Here is a 15010-nt window from a genome sequence, read left to right on the forward strand (position 1 = left end):
AAATCATTTGTTCCTTCATAAACTGCATGTGCTTATTCCAAACCTGTAGCTGCCTTAAACGTCTGAAGTCCCTTTCAGATTTGATCTCAGACATTTTATGATACTTAAGCTATGCACCTCCTGCCTCTCAACATAGTTCCAAAGATACGAAAGTGCTTTAAACAGATCTTATTAAATTGGCTGCTGCCCCTAAGCAATTCGTTACTGTAGATTTCATTCCCTCCATTAGAGTATTACAACTAATTTGAATCAGTAGAGAGAAAAACGCAGATACAGAAGAGAATATATACTAGATGTCCAAGACTGGGCTGGGACTTTCTAACAACCGTTTGTAACTCCATTTCCAGGGGACCCAACGCCCTCTTCTGGCCTCAGTGGGCATCGCATGACACGGGTGCACCTACAAACACGCAAGCAAAAGTCACACGCATAAATTCGTTTTTTTTTTTAATTCATAAGAAAGCCAGTCAAAGATGGAATGAATAAAATCATTTGTTCCTTCATAAACTGCATGTGCTTATTCCAAACCTGTAGCTGCCTTAAACGTCTGAAGTCCCTTTCAGATTTGATCTCAGACATTTTATGATACTTAAGCTATGCACCTCCTGCCTCTCAACATAGTTCCAAAGATACGAAAGTGCTTTAAACAGATCTTATTAAATTGGCTGCTACCCCTAAGCAATTCGTTACTGTAGATTTCATTCCCTCCACTCTGCCCAACTCTTGACCTCTTTCACTTAACCTTAACCAGGGAAGTTCGTATTCAGAATTCCAGCCCGGAAACTTTGGGGGGCGGGTTGGGGCGGGGCAGAGGGAGTTGGAATATTCTTGGCCCTTTCAGAGGCTCGGGGCGCATGCGCGAGTCCTGGGGCCCGTTTGCGCCACCTCCCTAGTGTTCCCGGGTGCTTATTTCAGTGACGGACTGACTACGGGTGCCCCGCGGCTCTTGCGGAACTCCATGCGCCATTGGGAGGACCCGGCGGCTGCTCTGTGCCCTTGTTGCTGAGGGCCTCTTCCTGGGTCATTGCTGGAGCAGGAGCCGGACTGGGGCCCACACGGGGCTCCCACGTGGCCGGCTCGGCGCTTGTGGGTCCTCTGAGCTGGCGGGATGTGGCGAGTACGGCGGGCCGCCGTGGCCTGGTAAGTGCGGCCTGCGACCTGGCCGGGTTATTTCTAGTTCTGGAGAGCGGATTGTCCATCACTTCCTGAATGTGCAGATGACCCTCTGGCCAGACCGAGGGTTCTTGGAGAATCTCTGCAAATCCTTGAGCACCGGAGTGACTGGAGCACCGACTGGGTTACCTGCGGAGCTGGCTCCCGAACCGGCGGGTGACCCTGATCCTGTCCAACTTGAAGATTTTGGAGTCTCTCCGTCTTGGCCCATCATTGTTGTCCCTGTCCTTGTGATCTCGCTGTTGTCGCTGTCTCTGGTTGCTGCTGCTTTGTTTTCTCCCTCTCTGGCCTGGCTCTGTGTCACTATCTGTGCATTTTGTTTAACTCTTCCGGCTCTACGCCATATGTACTTTGCACTTGCAGCTGCTTGGGCTCTTCTGGATGAAAGGGCTGCTGCCTATTTCCCTAAACCCTGTAAGACATAAAATTGAATGAGTTTTTAACCTTTCAAAAAAGATCTCCATTTCATTTTAAAATATACTGTTTCCTACAGACTCATTTTTTAAAATATGTTTATTTTTATTTTATATGTATGAGTGTATTGCCTGCATGTGTGTGAGTGCACCCGTGTCGTGCAATGCCACCAGGAGGTCAGAAGAGGGCTTCAGATTCCCCTGGAACTGGAGTTAAGGGCAGTTCGTAGCCACCATGTGGGTGCTGGGAATTGAACTCGGGTCCTCTGGAAAAGGGGTCAGTGCTCTTAACCGCTGAGCCATCTCTCCAGCCCCAGAAAGACTAATTTTTAATGCTACTAACACTTTGATGTTTGCACATGCGTCTCTAATCTCAATGTATCTGATTATTACCAGTCACAGTTACACTGGGATCCTTGGCATCTAAGTATGGATATAAAGTCATCAGGTAGATTTCAATGGTAATGTTTATCGCCTCTAATTAACATGAAGTAAATTTTTATGCTTCCTCAAATATAACTCATTTTTTAAATTTGTTGATTTTTGTGTGTATGTATCATATAGAACATCCCAAACAATCTTACTCATCTATATACCCACTTCCCAAATGGCACCCTCCCATAGCAACACACCCCCCCCACCGGAGCCCATATACTCTGGTATCCGTGTTACTGTCCACTGTGTTGTTGGTGCCCCCCAGCCATTCCCCAATGCCCGTCCATCCACTGAATTTAGTCAGCCTACCTAGAAATCCTTGTTTTAGGAAGATCAGCTGTTCCTCATCTAACAGCAATCAGTTGTCAATAGTCCTTTAGATAAGATTGGGGTCTGCTGTTCATTTTCCCAGTTCTATGCTGGGTTACATGCCCATACATACATCCCCCTGGACAAAAAGACCAGTGACCAGCCTCCTTGGAATACAGTAAATATTTGTATAAAAGTAATGAAAAAAATACATATTAGAGAATTCTATATAGGAAAGAGATACAGTAGGTGAGCAGTAGAGGATTTGGGGAAATTTGCTCTGCGTCATTTGATTTTTAGCTTTCTTTGAATAAAGAAGTCTGGTTTTCTCTTGACAGAAGATTTTAGGATCTTGACTTTGTTCTTTGTCTTAAGTTTCTTGAGGCTTTGTCCACCTGTGGGTTTTCTTTTTCATTACTCATCTGGGTTAGCACCCAGTGAGACTTTCTTTAAAAAGATCCCTTTCTTCAGCTTTGAGAATTTTTGTCTTCTCATAACTTTATTCCTTTGATTGTACCTGTTCTATTCTTTCTATAGACACCTTTTAAATGACTATAACAGTATTTGATTGATCCTTTATGTCCTTGATTTCCAAAATACAGTCTGTACCCTTCATCTGTTTTTTAACATATGTACATACCACTCAATATGTTTATGTGCATACTTACCTTACATTTTTATGTATGTACTTGTGCACTAATTGTTTACATTAAGTGCTTACCTTAAAGGGTTTTTTTTTTTTTTTTTTTTAATGCCCTGCTTCCACAAATGACATGGACACACTGGGAAAAATAAAATTACTTGACTGATACGTAAATGTAAAATTACTTGACTGATAGGTAAATGCAAGTTAAAAAGCTAAAAGCAGCCAGGTGTGGTGATGCACACCTTTAATCCCAGCACTTGGGAGGCAGAGGCAGGCAGAACTTTGTGAGTTAAAGGCCAGCCAGTCTGGCCTACATAGCAAATTCCAGGCCAGCTAAGGCTACAGGGAGACCCTGTCTCAAAAAAGACCAGAAAGAAAGAAAGAAAGAGAGAGAGAGAGAGAGAGAGAGAGAGAGGGAGAGGGAGAGGGAGAGGGAGAGGGAGAGATAATATCTCTTGAGAGAGAAGGAAGGAAGGAAGGAAGGAAGGAAGGAAGGATGGAAGGAAGGAAGGAAGGAAGGAAGGAAGGAAAGCTAAAATCCTGAAACCAAGTACAATATTGCACACCTGTGTTCTTAGTGCTTCAGAACAGAAGGCTGAGACAAGAGCCTTGCTTGGAATTCAAGGCCAGCCTGGGCTACATAGCAAGTATCAGGTCAGCAAGGGTTAAAGACACACACACACACACACACACACACACACACACACACACAAACAACAAAGCTGTAGCTAAATCATTGAAGGCCAGGTTTCTGTATCTGGAGGAAGCTAAATATGACATGAACTCCCCTCTTTTTCTCAACTCATTGTAAAAAATAAGAAGTCTCCTTGGAAAGACGTTATATATAAAAGATTAGTTAATATTTTCTCTAAGCTATATGATTAACTGTTGTAAAGAAAGGGAAAATGTTTATAGTGAGCTCAGTTGGAAGCCAGGTCATAAAACTACATATAGTATTTCATATGTATATATATCATAATATATTTCATAATATATCTGAGTAATCACAATAAAAATAGAAACTCTATTGAAAATCAGACCCCACAACCATACACACAAACTGCTTTGAGCTTTGTACTCTTTTCCTCAAGCCCAGTGGATCATTTTTGTGTACCCCATGGATGCATTCCACTTCTCCCTCCACTTGTTTGGATACTAGATCTTTTCATCACAGCTTTTGTTTTCTACATTTTTTTTTTCTTCTACATCCTAGAAAATGTCCTTAATTTATTTTCTGGTTTTGATAGACAGGCCATTGCAACTTTAATTTCCACAAATTACTTTTTAGTATTTACTAAGCTCTTTTTTAAATGCTTAAATCTATAAACCTTGTATTCCCTGATTGATATTTTGAACATGCTGTTATTTTAATGTTTGCAATATTTTCAGGAATCCTAAGAACATTTAGTGATGATTTCATATCTACTTTTTTCAGGACTAGGAATGTTGTTTATCTTTTCATATTTTTTAATTTTATTTTGGGGGAATTTCATATGTTAGTACTGTATTTTCATTATTTCTCCTTCTCCCCCCTCTAACTTCTTCCATATCCCCCCAATCTCTCTCAATTTTGTGTCCTCTTTTTTAATTATTATTGTTACATGTACATACATAGATTATTTATCTTGATCATCATGTTAAGAACTGCTGGTTTGCTAAGGAGTCTGGTTCTGACATTTAAGCACGAAGGACCAATGTTTGATATAGGAGCTTTGTTCATGCTACTCCCTAATGAAAGGGGTGATTGTGTGGACTGTGCTTTTGCTATATTGACTGTATCAACTAGCAGCCTTTTTTAGGCCTTTTATGGAGTGGGCAGGTGATCCAAGCCTGTTAGAAATGCTAGTGTTGTTGGAGACTCACCCTAGGAAGCCTCCTCCATGCACAAACATGCACTTGGGATCCTTAGTTCTTCCCTGGCAGGTTGTTCAGCCTCCAGAGGCAATTTCTGCCCTTAACATGCACCTGAATTGAGTGGGTTAGAAAATTGAAAGGCAACTTTTTCTCAGGTGGTTCTTCAATAAATCTCAATTACTTCTTTTCACCCTCTTACCTGTGTATGAGGAATGCCTTGCTGTGAAAAGTAGCCCTCCCCTAGGTGAGCCTTTCTTTTAAAGTCTTTTGAACTGGAAGCTCTAGAAGTAATTCTGAAAGATGCCTTTAAGTACAAGGATTTGCTTTGAGTCAGTTATTCTAGAGGACTTATTGAAGAGCACTCTGCTTCTAGTCACTTACCTTGAGTGCTCTGTACCTTCCCCCCTATGAATTGCTCTCAAATAGAAATGTTTAAGGATTTAAAAGAAAAGAGGGAGAAAATAAAGACAAACACCATAGGATTGTGCTCATTGCTGGAGTTCATCTAGGTGGATACATATTTAGATTAGATCCTTTCTGAAAAGTGGAAATGACCTATTGAAGGTTAAAGGGTTATTCACTCATTCATACATTAGTGGAGTTAAGTGCAAGTCAATATTGACGTGATATTACTTATAGCCCTTACTCTGGCTAACCTTTGCTGTGTTTTTTTTCAGACCCTAAGCTGAGAAGGAGTATAGCACAGTTAAGAAACTGGGTGGAAAGTGGTGTGGGTGGAGCTTGGAGACAGGAGAGACAGGAGCCAGACTGCAGAGCTTCACAGAGCAGGCGTTCGGATTTTATTCTATATTCAGGGGAGGTACAGTTATGTGATAGTGGTCAGATTTGTATTCAGAAGAGTGCTTCACTAATCATAAGAACACAGGAGGGGCATTAAGAATGATTCCCAAGGGCCAGCGAGGGGGTTCAGTGGGTAAAGTGCCTGGCGGAGCCTGACAACCTGAGTTCAATCCCTGAAACCCACATCATGGAAGGAGAAAACCAATTCCTGCAAGTTGTCCTCTGACATTTACACTCACACTGTGGCATGCAGGCAACCACCCACACACAAAATAAATGAGATATAATTAAAGTTAATTTTTTAAGGAATGATTCCCAAATCTGTGGCTCTTTAAAGGAGCCAAGACCATAGTTTGGCATACCTTTTTGACGAGGTGATGCTGAATAGGCAGTTGGGCACAAGTGTCCAGCACTAGACAGAAATTTGAGGAACACGAGTATGCCAGTGGTAACTGAGGAAGTGGGTATTGGTAAGATTGCCTAGGGAGAGTGAAAAGGGATTACATCTAAGCTTTGATGACCTAGCAGTTAAAAAGTGGTTAAGGAGGAGGAGACTGAAAGGGGGTGGCCAGTGAGGTGCGGTGAAACTCTAGACTTCCCAGGGAAGTAAAGTTGCAAATGAGGAGTTGTCAACACTGTTTCCCTTTGCTGAGAAAAAGTGAGAATTGGCAAACTGCCCATTGGATGGCTTTGGTGCCTTCAGTAAGAGCTTCCACTGAAAGGACAAAAAAGAATCAGATCGGTTTGGCTTTTAATAAAGTAGCTAGGATAGGGAAACTGGAATTTGAGATGTTTTCCCCTTTTTAGGATGAGAGTGGCTATATTTATGATTCCTAAAGGGGGGCGGGGCTACCAAATGCAGTTGCCTTTAATGGGAGGAGCACTTATAATCTTGGGGGGTGGGGAGGACGGGTGTAGATATAACAGGTATAACAGAAGTCCTGTTACCTAACACTTCCGTAACACCTCCTTTCATTACTGCCTAGTCTTAGTCTGCTCAAGAGTGGTCAGTGACTGCTTCGTACCTACAGAGTTCAGGCTCCAGGCTCCGTAGTTTATCCTTAGCCCACTTGCTTGATTTTACCTCCCACTGTGAACTCATGTGCTCCTTGTTGGGATGGAGGCAATTTGAAGGAAAGCTGGGAATTTAGGGGTTTTTTAATGCCATTCTGAAGTCAGGAGAACGTAATCCCTTGATTAGTAAAAGACGGGGACTTGCCTGTTATAAGATAATGGAAGTTATGGCTCATCTAGAGGATAAAGTTACAGAATGGCTACCAACTTTTAAAAAAGAAAGTGTTTTGTGACCAGAGGGAACTTTGACATGTAGACTTAGAAAGGAACACTATGCCTATAATCTGGCAGTGTGTATTTTCTCCTATTAATAAATCCTGTTTGCTTCAGGAATCCTGAGTTGGAGGGTTACCAAAGTCTTGAATCAGAGCAAGGCTCTTTGTCTCCTAAGGGTTCCAGAGGAGATGGCAGATACCACAGCCCCCTTTCTAGGACCACATCTGTTCATACATCTACTACTTTCCAAGCTCCTGCCCAGCATTATCTCTTGTGAAAAGAATTTGACCTTTCCTGTAAGACTGAACCTTGTTTCAGCCCCTTTTGTGCCATTAGGAAACAGAAAAGTTTTAAGTAGACAAATTTATAAGAGACTATGTTGGTCATGTTGGATTTTTCTGACTTATCTAACATTTGTGAAACCTAGGATAATGTCTTCCACATAGTAGGAACACAAGACTATTACCCCTCACCCCACTGCCCTTTACAACATTTTCTCTCTGTCCCCTAATTCCTTTTCCTTGAGAAATTTTCAGGCTCATGTACTAAATGAATTAAAAACCACTTATTGGGGCTGGAGAGATGGCTCAGCGGTTAAGAACATTGGCTGTTCTTATAGAAGACCTGGGTTTGAATCCCAGCACCCACATGGCAGCTAACAACTGTCCGTAACTCCAGTTCCAAGGGATCCAACAGCCTCTTCTGTCCTCCTCAGGCATTGCACAACACAAGTGCACTTATCTACATGCAGGCAATACACACATATACATGAAAATAATAATGAATAAAGTACTTTTTAAAAAACACTTAGAATCAGTGTGTTAACTAGGTTCAGGCCTGTGTGGCTCTTGTTAGTAACCATTCATTCTCTGTGGGGAGAACAGGGTAGAGCTCAGGACTTGGCATGTACCTTTACATCCTTTCTCTTTAGGGCTGCTTCGTTCGTTTAATTTTCCTGGGGAACCAGGTTCTTGAGATGGGATTAATTAACTTCATTTCTATCTCTGGGCTAATTTGGGGTTGAGAGACAGAAGAGTATCCATTTTCAGCTGCTGGAATTAATTAAATTTGCATGTTTTTTTTAGCTGTTGCTTACAGTGCATATCAGATGGTAAAATAAGTATCTGCCTTTTCCCTCTTTGACTCAGTTCTTTGCACCATTTTCACAGCCTATATATACTAACTTAACAGAGTCTGGAGTCCCCTGCCTGGGTTTGTACTCTACCTTTATTCCTTGTGTCATGTCACCTTGAGCAAGTTGTATTTTTGTCTGTGCCACATTTTTCTCTTCCATAAAATGGGGCTGATCTAAGTGTTTTCTTGTTAGAATTATCAGCAGAATTGAAAGACATGACATGTGGCAAACTATTGTGTGGTAGGTCTTGGGTCAGTTTGCATGTGTGTTTTCCCCTAGGCTATAGCTCTTTTATGTCTCTTCCATGCCTTCTTACTGTCTCTCATCTTTCTCCCATTCTTGTTTTATTTTTCAGTGGGGTCTGCCAATCCTTGGTGAAACACAACTCTGGAATTAAAGGAACCTTACCATTCCAAAAATTACATCTGGTTTCACGAAGTATTTATAATTCACGTCATCCCACCTTAAAGCTTCAAAGACCTCAATTGAGGACATCCTTTCAGCAGTTCTCTTCTCTAACTAACCTTCCTTTACGGAAATTGAAACTTTCTCCAATTAAATATGGCTACCAGCCCCACAGGAACTTTTGGCCAGCAAGGTTAGCAGCGAGGCTCTTAAAACTTCGATATATCATACTGGGGTCTGCTGTTGGAGGTGGATATACAGCCAAAAAAGTGAGTTAGCTTTCCTGATGGTTTTCTGATTATTACAAATTATTTTAAAATTTTATAACATAAGAAGAAAGATAAGAGTCATTTTCTTAATGTAATGAAATAATTCAGTGTTTAGCCATTCTGTGTATTTGCTGTGTCTTAGGCTGTTTCAGTGGTGCCATTTGATATTAATTATAATTAAAAGAGGAAGGATGGTCTAGAGGGAGGAAGTCTGCTTTGGGAGGAGGAACACTTGTTTGGTTTTGAGATTTGCCATTACTGGTGCAGAAGGGAAGGTTGGTAACATGTTCACAGGGCAGCTGCTTGGCAGCCATGGGCCAGAGGAAAGGGGGTCTTCCTTTTGCTACTTTGTGTTGCTTAAGCCAACATGAAACCTGTTTGAAATAGGACTATGTTTTTACATTTTCCCTGTTTGGTAGAAGAGTTTATTTACATGTTATATACTTACCTCCTAATTTGTTTTTAACAGACCCAGGGGCACATAAATCTCTTCCTTAAAAGTTCTGTACTAATACATTTTCCTCATAGATCATTTTAATTAGCATAATTTCTCTTTATATTTCTATATGGCATTCAGAATACCCAGTTGACATACATTCTTATCTTTTAGACTTTTGATGAGTGGAAAGATATGATACCAGACCTTAGTGACTATAAGTGGATTGTGCCTGACTTTGTGTGGGAAATTGATGAGTATATTGATTTGGGTATGTATTATAACACTAAAATATTCTCCAAACTTTCTTCTGGGAATAGAAATAGTTGTATTGGGGTAGTTTCTTAACTTTTGAGTCTTAATATAGGTTTTATTTTAGTAATCAAAGTAATAGATGATCAAAGAAACTTTTTAATTTTTATTGCATTTATTTATATATGGGGGGAGCATATGCCACATTAAGCTATTATGTAGGCAGGACAGCTTACAGTAGTTCTCTCTTTTGTATTTAAAAGGGACCCTCTGGGTCCTGGGGATTGCATTCAAGTCAGCAGGCTTGGCAGCAAACATTTTACCCATTGAGCCATTTCACCAACTCAAAGAGAAAATTTTTATGAAAATAAGCATCCAACAGTTGATCATTCCACAGCTGCTGCTGCCCGTAGGGGGTTACTTTCCTCTGATCTTACTTATTATGTATATATAGCTGATAGTTTAGTTCCTTATTTTGAAATTATTTAGTCATACGTACATAAACCTTAGGGCCTTGTGTTTTGTACTAGCATAATTTCTCAGCATTTCCATGCTACTAGCAACCTTTCAAAACCTCATTTTCAGCATTGTGTAAGGTTGCCTATAACATGTTACTATGAACCGTCTAACCTAGCTCCTTTTGATTGGACACCTTGGTTACTTCTATTTTCTGGAGCAAAGTCCCTTAAAAGTCTTTTAGTTTGCACAGTGATTTGATCCCCTAGACACTGCCCCTACTTTTTAATGGTAGGTAAGAACAGGATACATTTAATAACTAATTGTTGGTGACGTGATGAACTTAAAATTTTTTTGAAATAATTTTTTCTCCTTTTTAAAGGCGTCATCTAATTTTATATCTTAGTTCCATATGGAGGTGAATTAATCTGTAAGCACTTCATCACAGTGCTTCTTAAAGATAAAACTGTGCTGTGTTGACAAAGGTATTTTTAGGAAAAGTACAATTTCAAACATATATGTGTATATATATATATATATTTTTTTTTCAAATATGTACATGTATTTGTGAGTACTATGCAACTGAAAGCATTTGCTGGCATCTCAGTGTAGTAGCTGAGCATCTGGATTCTGAGCTAGCTTGCCTGATCATGGACCCTGGCATCCTCCCTTCCTCATGTGTACCCCAGTCTTTCATCTAAGAATGGAGTTGACAGTGGGAGGTATTTTGAAGAGCTGGTTTGAGGTTTAAGCAAGTTAATGCTTTTATAGCCCTAAGATGTTTGGTATACTCCTACTTTGAGACTGTTTATGACTATTTTTCTGTGTTTGGGTCTTCTCCAGAGAAAATCAGAAAAGCCCTTCCTAATTCAGAAGACCTTGCAAAGTTAGCACCAGACCTTGACAAGATTGTTGAGAGCCTCAGCTTGTTGAAGGACTTTTTTACCACAGGTAAGGAAGGATTGTTTTGTTGCACAATGCTTTTAATCTTTAATCCAATAAAGTGAAAATTTATTTTTTTTAATGTATGCTTAGTTTTTAGTCAGTGAGGGGAAAAATATGGCTTATTCTTGACAAGTAGATGAGACTACCTATATATTTGCTTTTCACAATTGGTTAGAGCCAGTATGGTGACTTAAAATTATTACGAGTCATAATGAGTAAAATTTATGTTTTATTCTGGCGTATTTGCTCAGTTCTTGCCCTTTTATAAGTCTGAGATCTCAGACATCTTTGCGCATTCTTATTAAATTTTACTTTGTTATTTCCCCTTTTGCTGATTTTTCACAGGTCACAAATTGGTTAGTGAAGTCATAGAAGCTTCTGACCTACTTCTCTTGTTAGGTGTGTAACCAGACATTTTTGCTGACTTTAACATGCCTCTTAAATGCTTCTAATACACTAGTTGCAAATAAAATTGCAAACCAAATTTGTAATCCTGCTTATACTGATCTTTCAAACCCCAGACCTTTATTTGGCAAACATATCCTTTCAGTTGAAATAATAAAAGAATTGCTTTTATGATAAAACAGAAATTCCTAAATACACGATTTAAAGTTACCCAAAATATTTTCTTGAAAAAGATTGTTTTTGTCAATTGACATGAAAAGTGATTTTAGTTTGTCTCATCTGCCCAGTCTTAGTTGACATCTTAAATTTACTTTGTATAATATGCATTGTCTGATGGCAGTGGTATTTGGCCAAACTGTAAGTACTCCTATATAAAATAATCCTTATGAAATATTGTCATTTTTATCATAATTTTTAAATTTTTGAATTAATTGTCATTTTCTTAAAATAAAAAGTAATTTATTCTTTGAACATAGGTTGCTCTAAAATCCTATTTGTTTGTGATTTTTTTTTTTTTGAGATAGGTTCTCACTATTCAGCCCAGCCTCAGTCTCCTAGGTGCTGAGTGCTGGGCTTGCAGATGTGCACTGGGCCTTTTGGGGGTTGTTTTTGTTTGTCTTTCAATTTGCAGTGTTGGGGGTCCAATGCTTACTAGGCAAGCACTCCGCCATTGAGCTATATCTTCGGCTTATCCGCACCCCAAACATCCCATTTACTTTTTAATTGATTGTATGTAATTTGGAATTTATTTTAGACTATTGACATCACTGGAGAGTTTAAATTATGTGTTTTTATCTTTAAGGTTCACCTGGAGAAACAGCATTTAGAGCAACTGATCATGGATCTGAAAGTGACAAGCATTATAAAAAGGTCAGTGTAAAATGAAATTCTTCTCATAAGATAGTCTTGAAAGAGTTAAAAGATTATTTTTTTTTACCTCTTGAAAGATTTGAAAATGATCAACATTACTTAGTAAAAATGTGTATTTACTAAGTAAAAAATGCAAGTAGTTAATGCACCATTCCTTTGATTATATAACCAAAGAAGCCTATTTCCTTCAGATACATTCTGTAAAATAATCATTCAAGGATTACTGCCTCCCCCCCCCCACCCAAAGAGGTTTTGTTGTAAATGTTTGTGGAAAAAGCTGGTGTAAACAATTTAAGTATGCCTCTCTTGGGACTTCACAGATCAGCATATACTCACGCATGTTCTAAATCTCCAAGAGGATGCAGATGTCCAGGGCAAACTGAGTTTGTCAACAAAACCCACTTTCTCAAGGATAGCAGTTTTATTAAACTAGGTTTACAGATGATCCCATGATTCTTTTAAACTTCTTTTATAACTTTATGATCAATTAAAAATAAGAAAATATATTTACATTTAATTCATCTGTGTAATGTGTAATTTATATAAATTTACATAAATTTGATCGTTTTATATGAAAAATATGTTGACACCTCTGCGTCTCTTCATAGTTTTACTTTTTTCTTTTTTTTCCAATATATATTTTTTATTGAAATTTTGAGCATTTCATATAATACATCTTAATCACATATAGACCCTTCTACCCGTACCCTTCTCCCGTAGCCCTCCCACCAGACATGCATTGTCACATATATTAAGGCCTATCAAGTCAAGTTTGTGTCCGCAGATGTCCTCTGATGTGAGTCCATCCACTAGATGTATTGCTTTATTTTTTTAATTTGCTCCTTTGCTCGTTGGGCAATAAGTGTCCCTTGGCCACTTGTTTAAAACTTTTTCTTAATTTATGGTAACTGTTTTGCCCATTAAAAGCTTACCAGTTGGAGGCCTGGTATAGTGATGCATGCCTTTAATCAGCATTCAGGATGCAGAGGCACATGCATCTCTGGATTCAAAGCCAGCCAGGGTTACGTAGTGAGACCCTGTCTCAAAGGCAAAACCAACCAAACAAAAAACTTACCAGTTGGGGATGGAGAGATGGCTCTGCAGTTAAGAGCACATACTGTTCTTGTAGAAGACCTGAGTTCAGTTACTATCACCCACATAGGGTAGCTCACAGCTACCCGTAACTCCAGCTCCAGGGAATCATACCCTCTCTTCTCTTCTGGCTTTCCTGAGAACCTGCACATTCCCACGCATATTCACATAATTTAAAAAAATAAAAAATTTTAAAAGCCAAAAACCTTACCAAGTATTGTTCCAATGATTTATTTAAATATCGAATCTAGAATTGTGGTGCTTTTATTATGGGTTAAATCAAATTGTAGTAATATTAACATGGTAAAAATATCTCTAGTCCCAGCTAATGGTTTTCAATTCTGTTGATGCATATTGGTGTTCTAAGTTTTGACTGTTGCCTGTGATGCTTGAGAATGGTAAGCTACACAGACATGATGCAGATAAGCTGGCATGCTTTTTTTATAAAAATAATATTTCTTATTTATTATTTTTATTTTATGTGTATGCATGTATTGCCTGCGTGTAGGGTAAGTGCACCCGTGTCGTGCAATGCCTGTGAGGACAGAAAAGACTGTCTGATCCCCTGGAACTGGAGTTACATCCCCTGGAACTGGGGTTAAGAACAGTTGTTAGCTGCCATGTGGCTGTTGGGATTCAAACCCAGGTCTTCTGCAAGAACAGTCAGTGTTCTTATCTGCTGAGCTATCTCTCTAGCCTATTACTTCTTTTTAACTATGCATGGAAGCAGGGCATGGTGCCCCACACCCTTTGTCTCAGCACTCATGAGGCAGAGGCAGGCCGATCTCTGTGAGTTCAAGGCCAGGTTGGTCTACAGAGCAAGTTCCAGGCCAGCTGGGGCTACAGAAGAGACCCTGTCTCAAAAAGACCAAATAAAATATAAAATAATAAATGAAATGAAATAATAAAATAATAAAACCTGGAACTGGAGTTACAGACAGTTGTTAGCTGCCATTTGCGTGCTGGGATTTGAACCCCAGTCTTCTGCAAGAACAGCCAGTGTTCTTAACCACTGAGCCATCTCTCCAGCCCCAAGCTGGCATGCTTTTAAGAACCTTTCCTACAAAGTAATTCTTGAATGGCAGTGTTCAAGGAGAGACCTTAGCATTTTTGAAATCACTCAGACATCAGTTTTGAAGATTGGGTGTTCATCAGTTGCGTGCTGGGATTTGAACCCCAGTCTTCTGCAAGAACAGCCAGTGTTCTTAACCACTGAGCCATCTCTCCAGCCCCAAGCTGGCATGCTTTTAAGAACCTTTCCTACAAAGTAATTCTTGAATGGCAGTGTTCAAGGAGAGACCTTAGCATTTTTGAAATCACTCAGACATCAGTTTTGAAGATTGGGTGTTCATCAGAAGTGTTAGTATGGCATCCAGAGGTTCACTGATTACCTTTTGATTCAGTCTTGGGTCAATCAAGATAGATTTCAGATCTACCCCTATACCACCCTGAATGTGCCTGATTTCATCTAAAATAGTATTCAGGATTTGAAGAGATCATCCTTGAATTTAATGGTTGTCAGGTTCCTGGTTGTGGATTCTGGCTAGACTTCACTGGAAATACAAAATTAAATGCAAATCAATTATTTAAAGTAGTAATAATTAGAATACATTTCTACAACTTGAACTAAAATTAAAATTTGGCCTTTTAATATAAAAACATACCTGGAAAAGTTGTCAAGTAGAGGTGTAGTTATGACCATTCAAAGTCAACTGAAGTGAAAGTGAAAGGAGTTCAGGAGACACAGGTTCAGATAGTTTGACCTGAGTCAGAATGGGCACCATGATGAGGTGATGACCTGTGGTTTCTGTCTTGAGCTTGCTA

At 39.4% G+C, this 15010-nt stretch overlaps 1 protein-coding gene across 5 annotated transcripts in view; it reads left to right on the forward strand.

Moving 5' to 3' along the window:
• Window positions 1-901: 901 nt before the first annotated feature.
• Opa1 (OPA1 mitochondrial dynamin like GTPase) overlaps window positions 902-15010 on the forward strand; it is a 96809-nt gene continuing 82700 nt past the window's right edge. For 2 of the 5 annotated variants that reach the window (XM_017799622.2, XM_029566387.1), the window contains exons 1-6: window positions 902-1140; window positions 8412-8730; window positions 9341-9437; window positions 10718-10825; window positions 11165-11218; window positions 12027-12094. In XM_017799622.2, coding sequence (XP_017655111.1) covers window positions 1109-1140; window positions 8412-8730; window positions 9341-9437; window positions 10718-10825; window positions 11165-11218; window positions 12027-12094 — 678 coding nt within the window. In that variant the 5' untranslated portion in view covers window positions 902-1108. The remainder of the gene's footprint in view (window positions 1141-8411; window positions 8731-9340; window positions 9438-10717; window positions 10826-11164; window positions 11219-12026; window positions 12095-15010) is intronic. The other 3 variants (XM_008839028.3, XM_008839030.3, XM_029566388.1) reach the window with 2 other exon arrangements.

This window comes from Nannospalax galili, unplaced genomic scaffold (genome assembly GCF_000622305.1).
Source record: "Nannospalax galili isolate Female #2095 unplaced genomic scaffold, S.galili_v1.0 scaffold599, whole genome shotgun sequence".
In the NCBI taxonomy this organism is placed as follows: Eukaryota; Metazoa; Chordata; class Mammalia; order Rodentia; family Spalacidae; genus Nannospalax; species Nannospalax galili.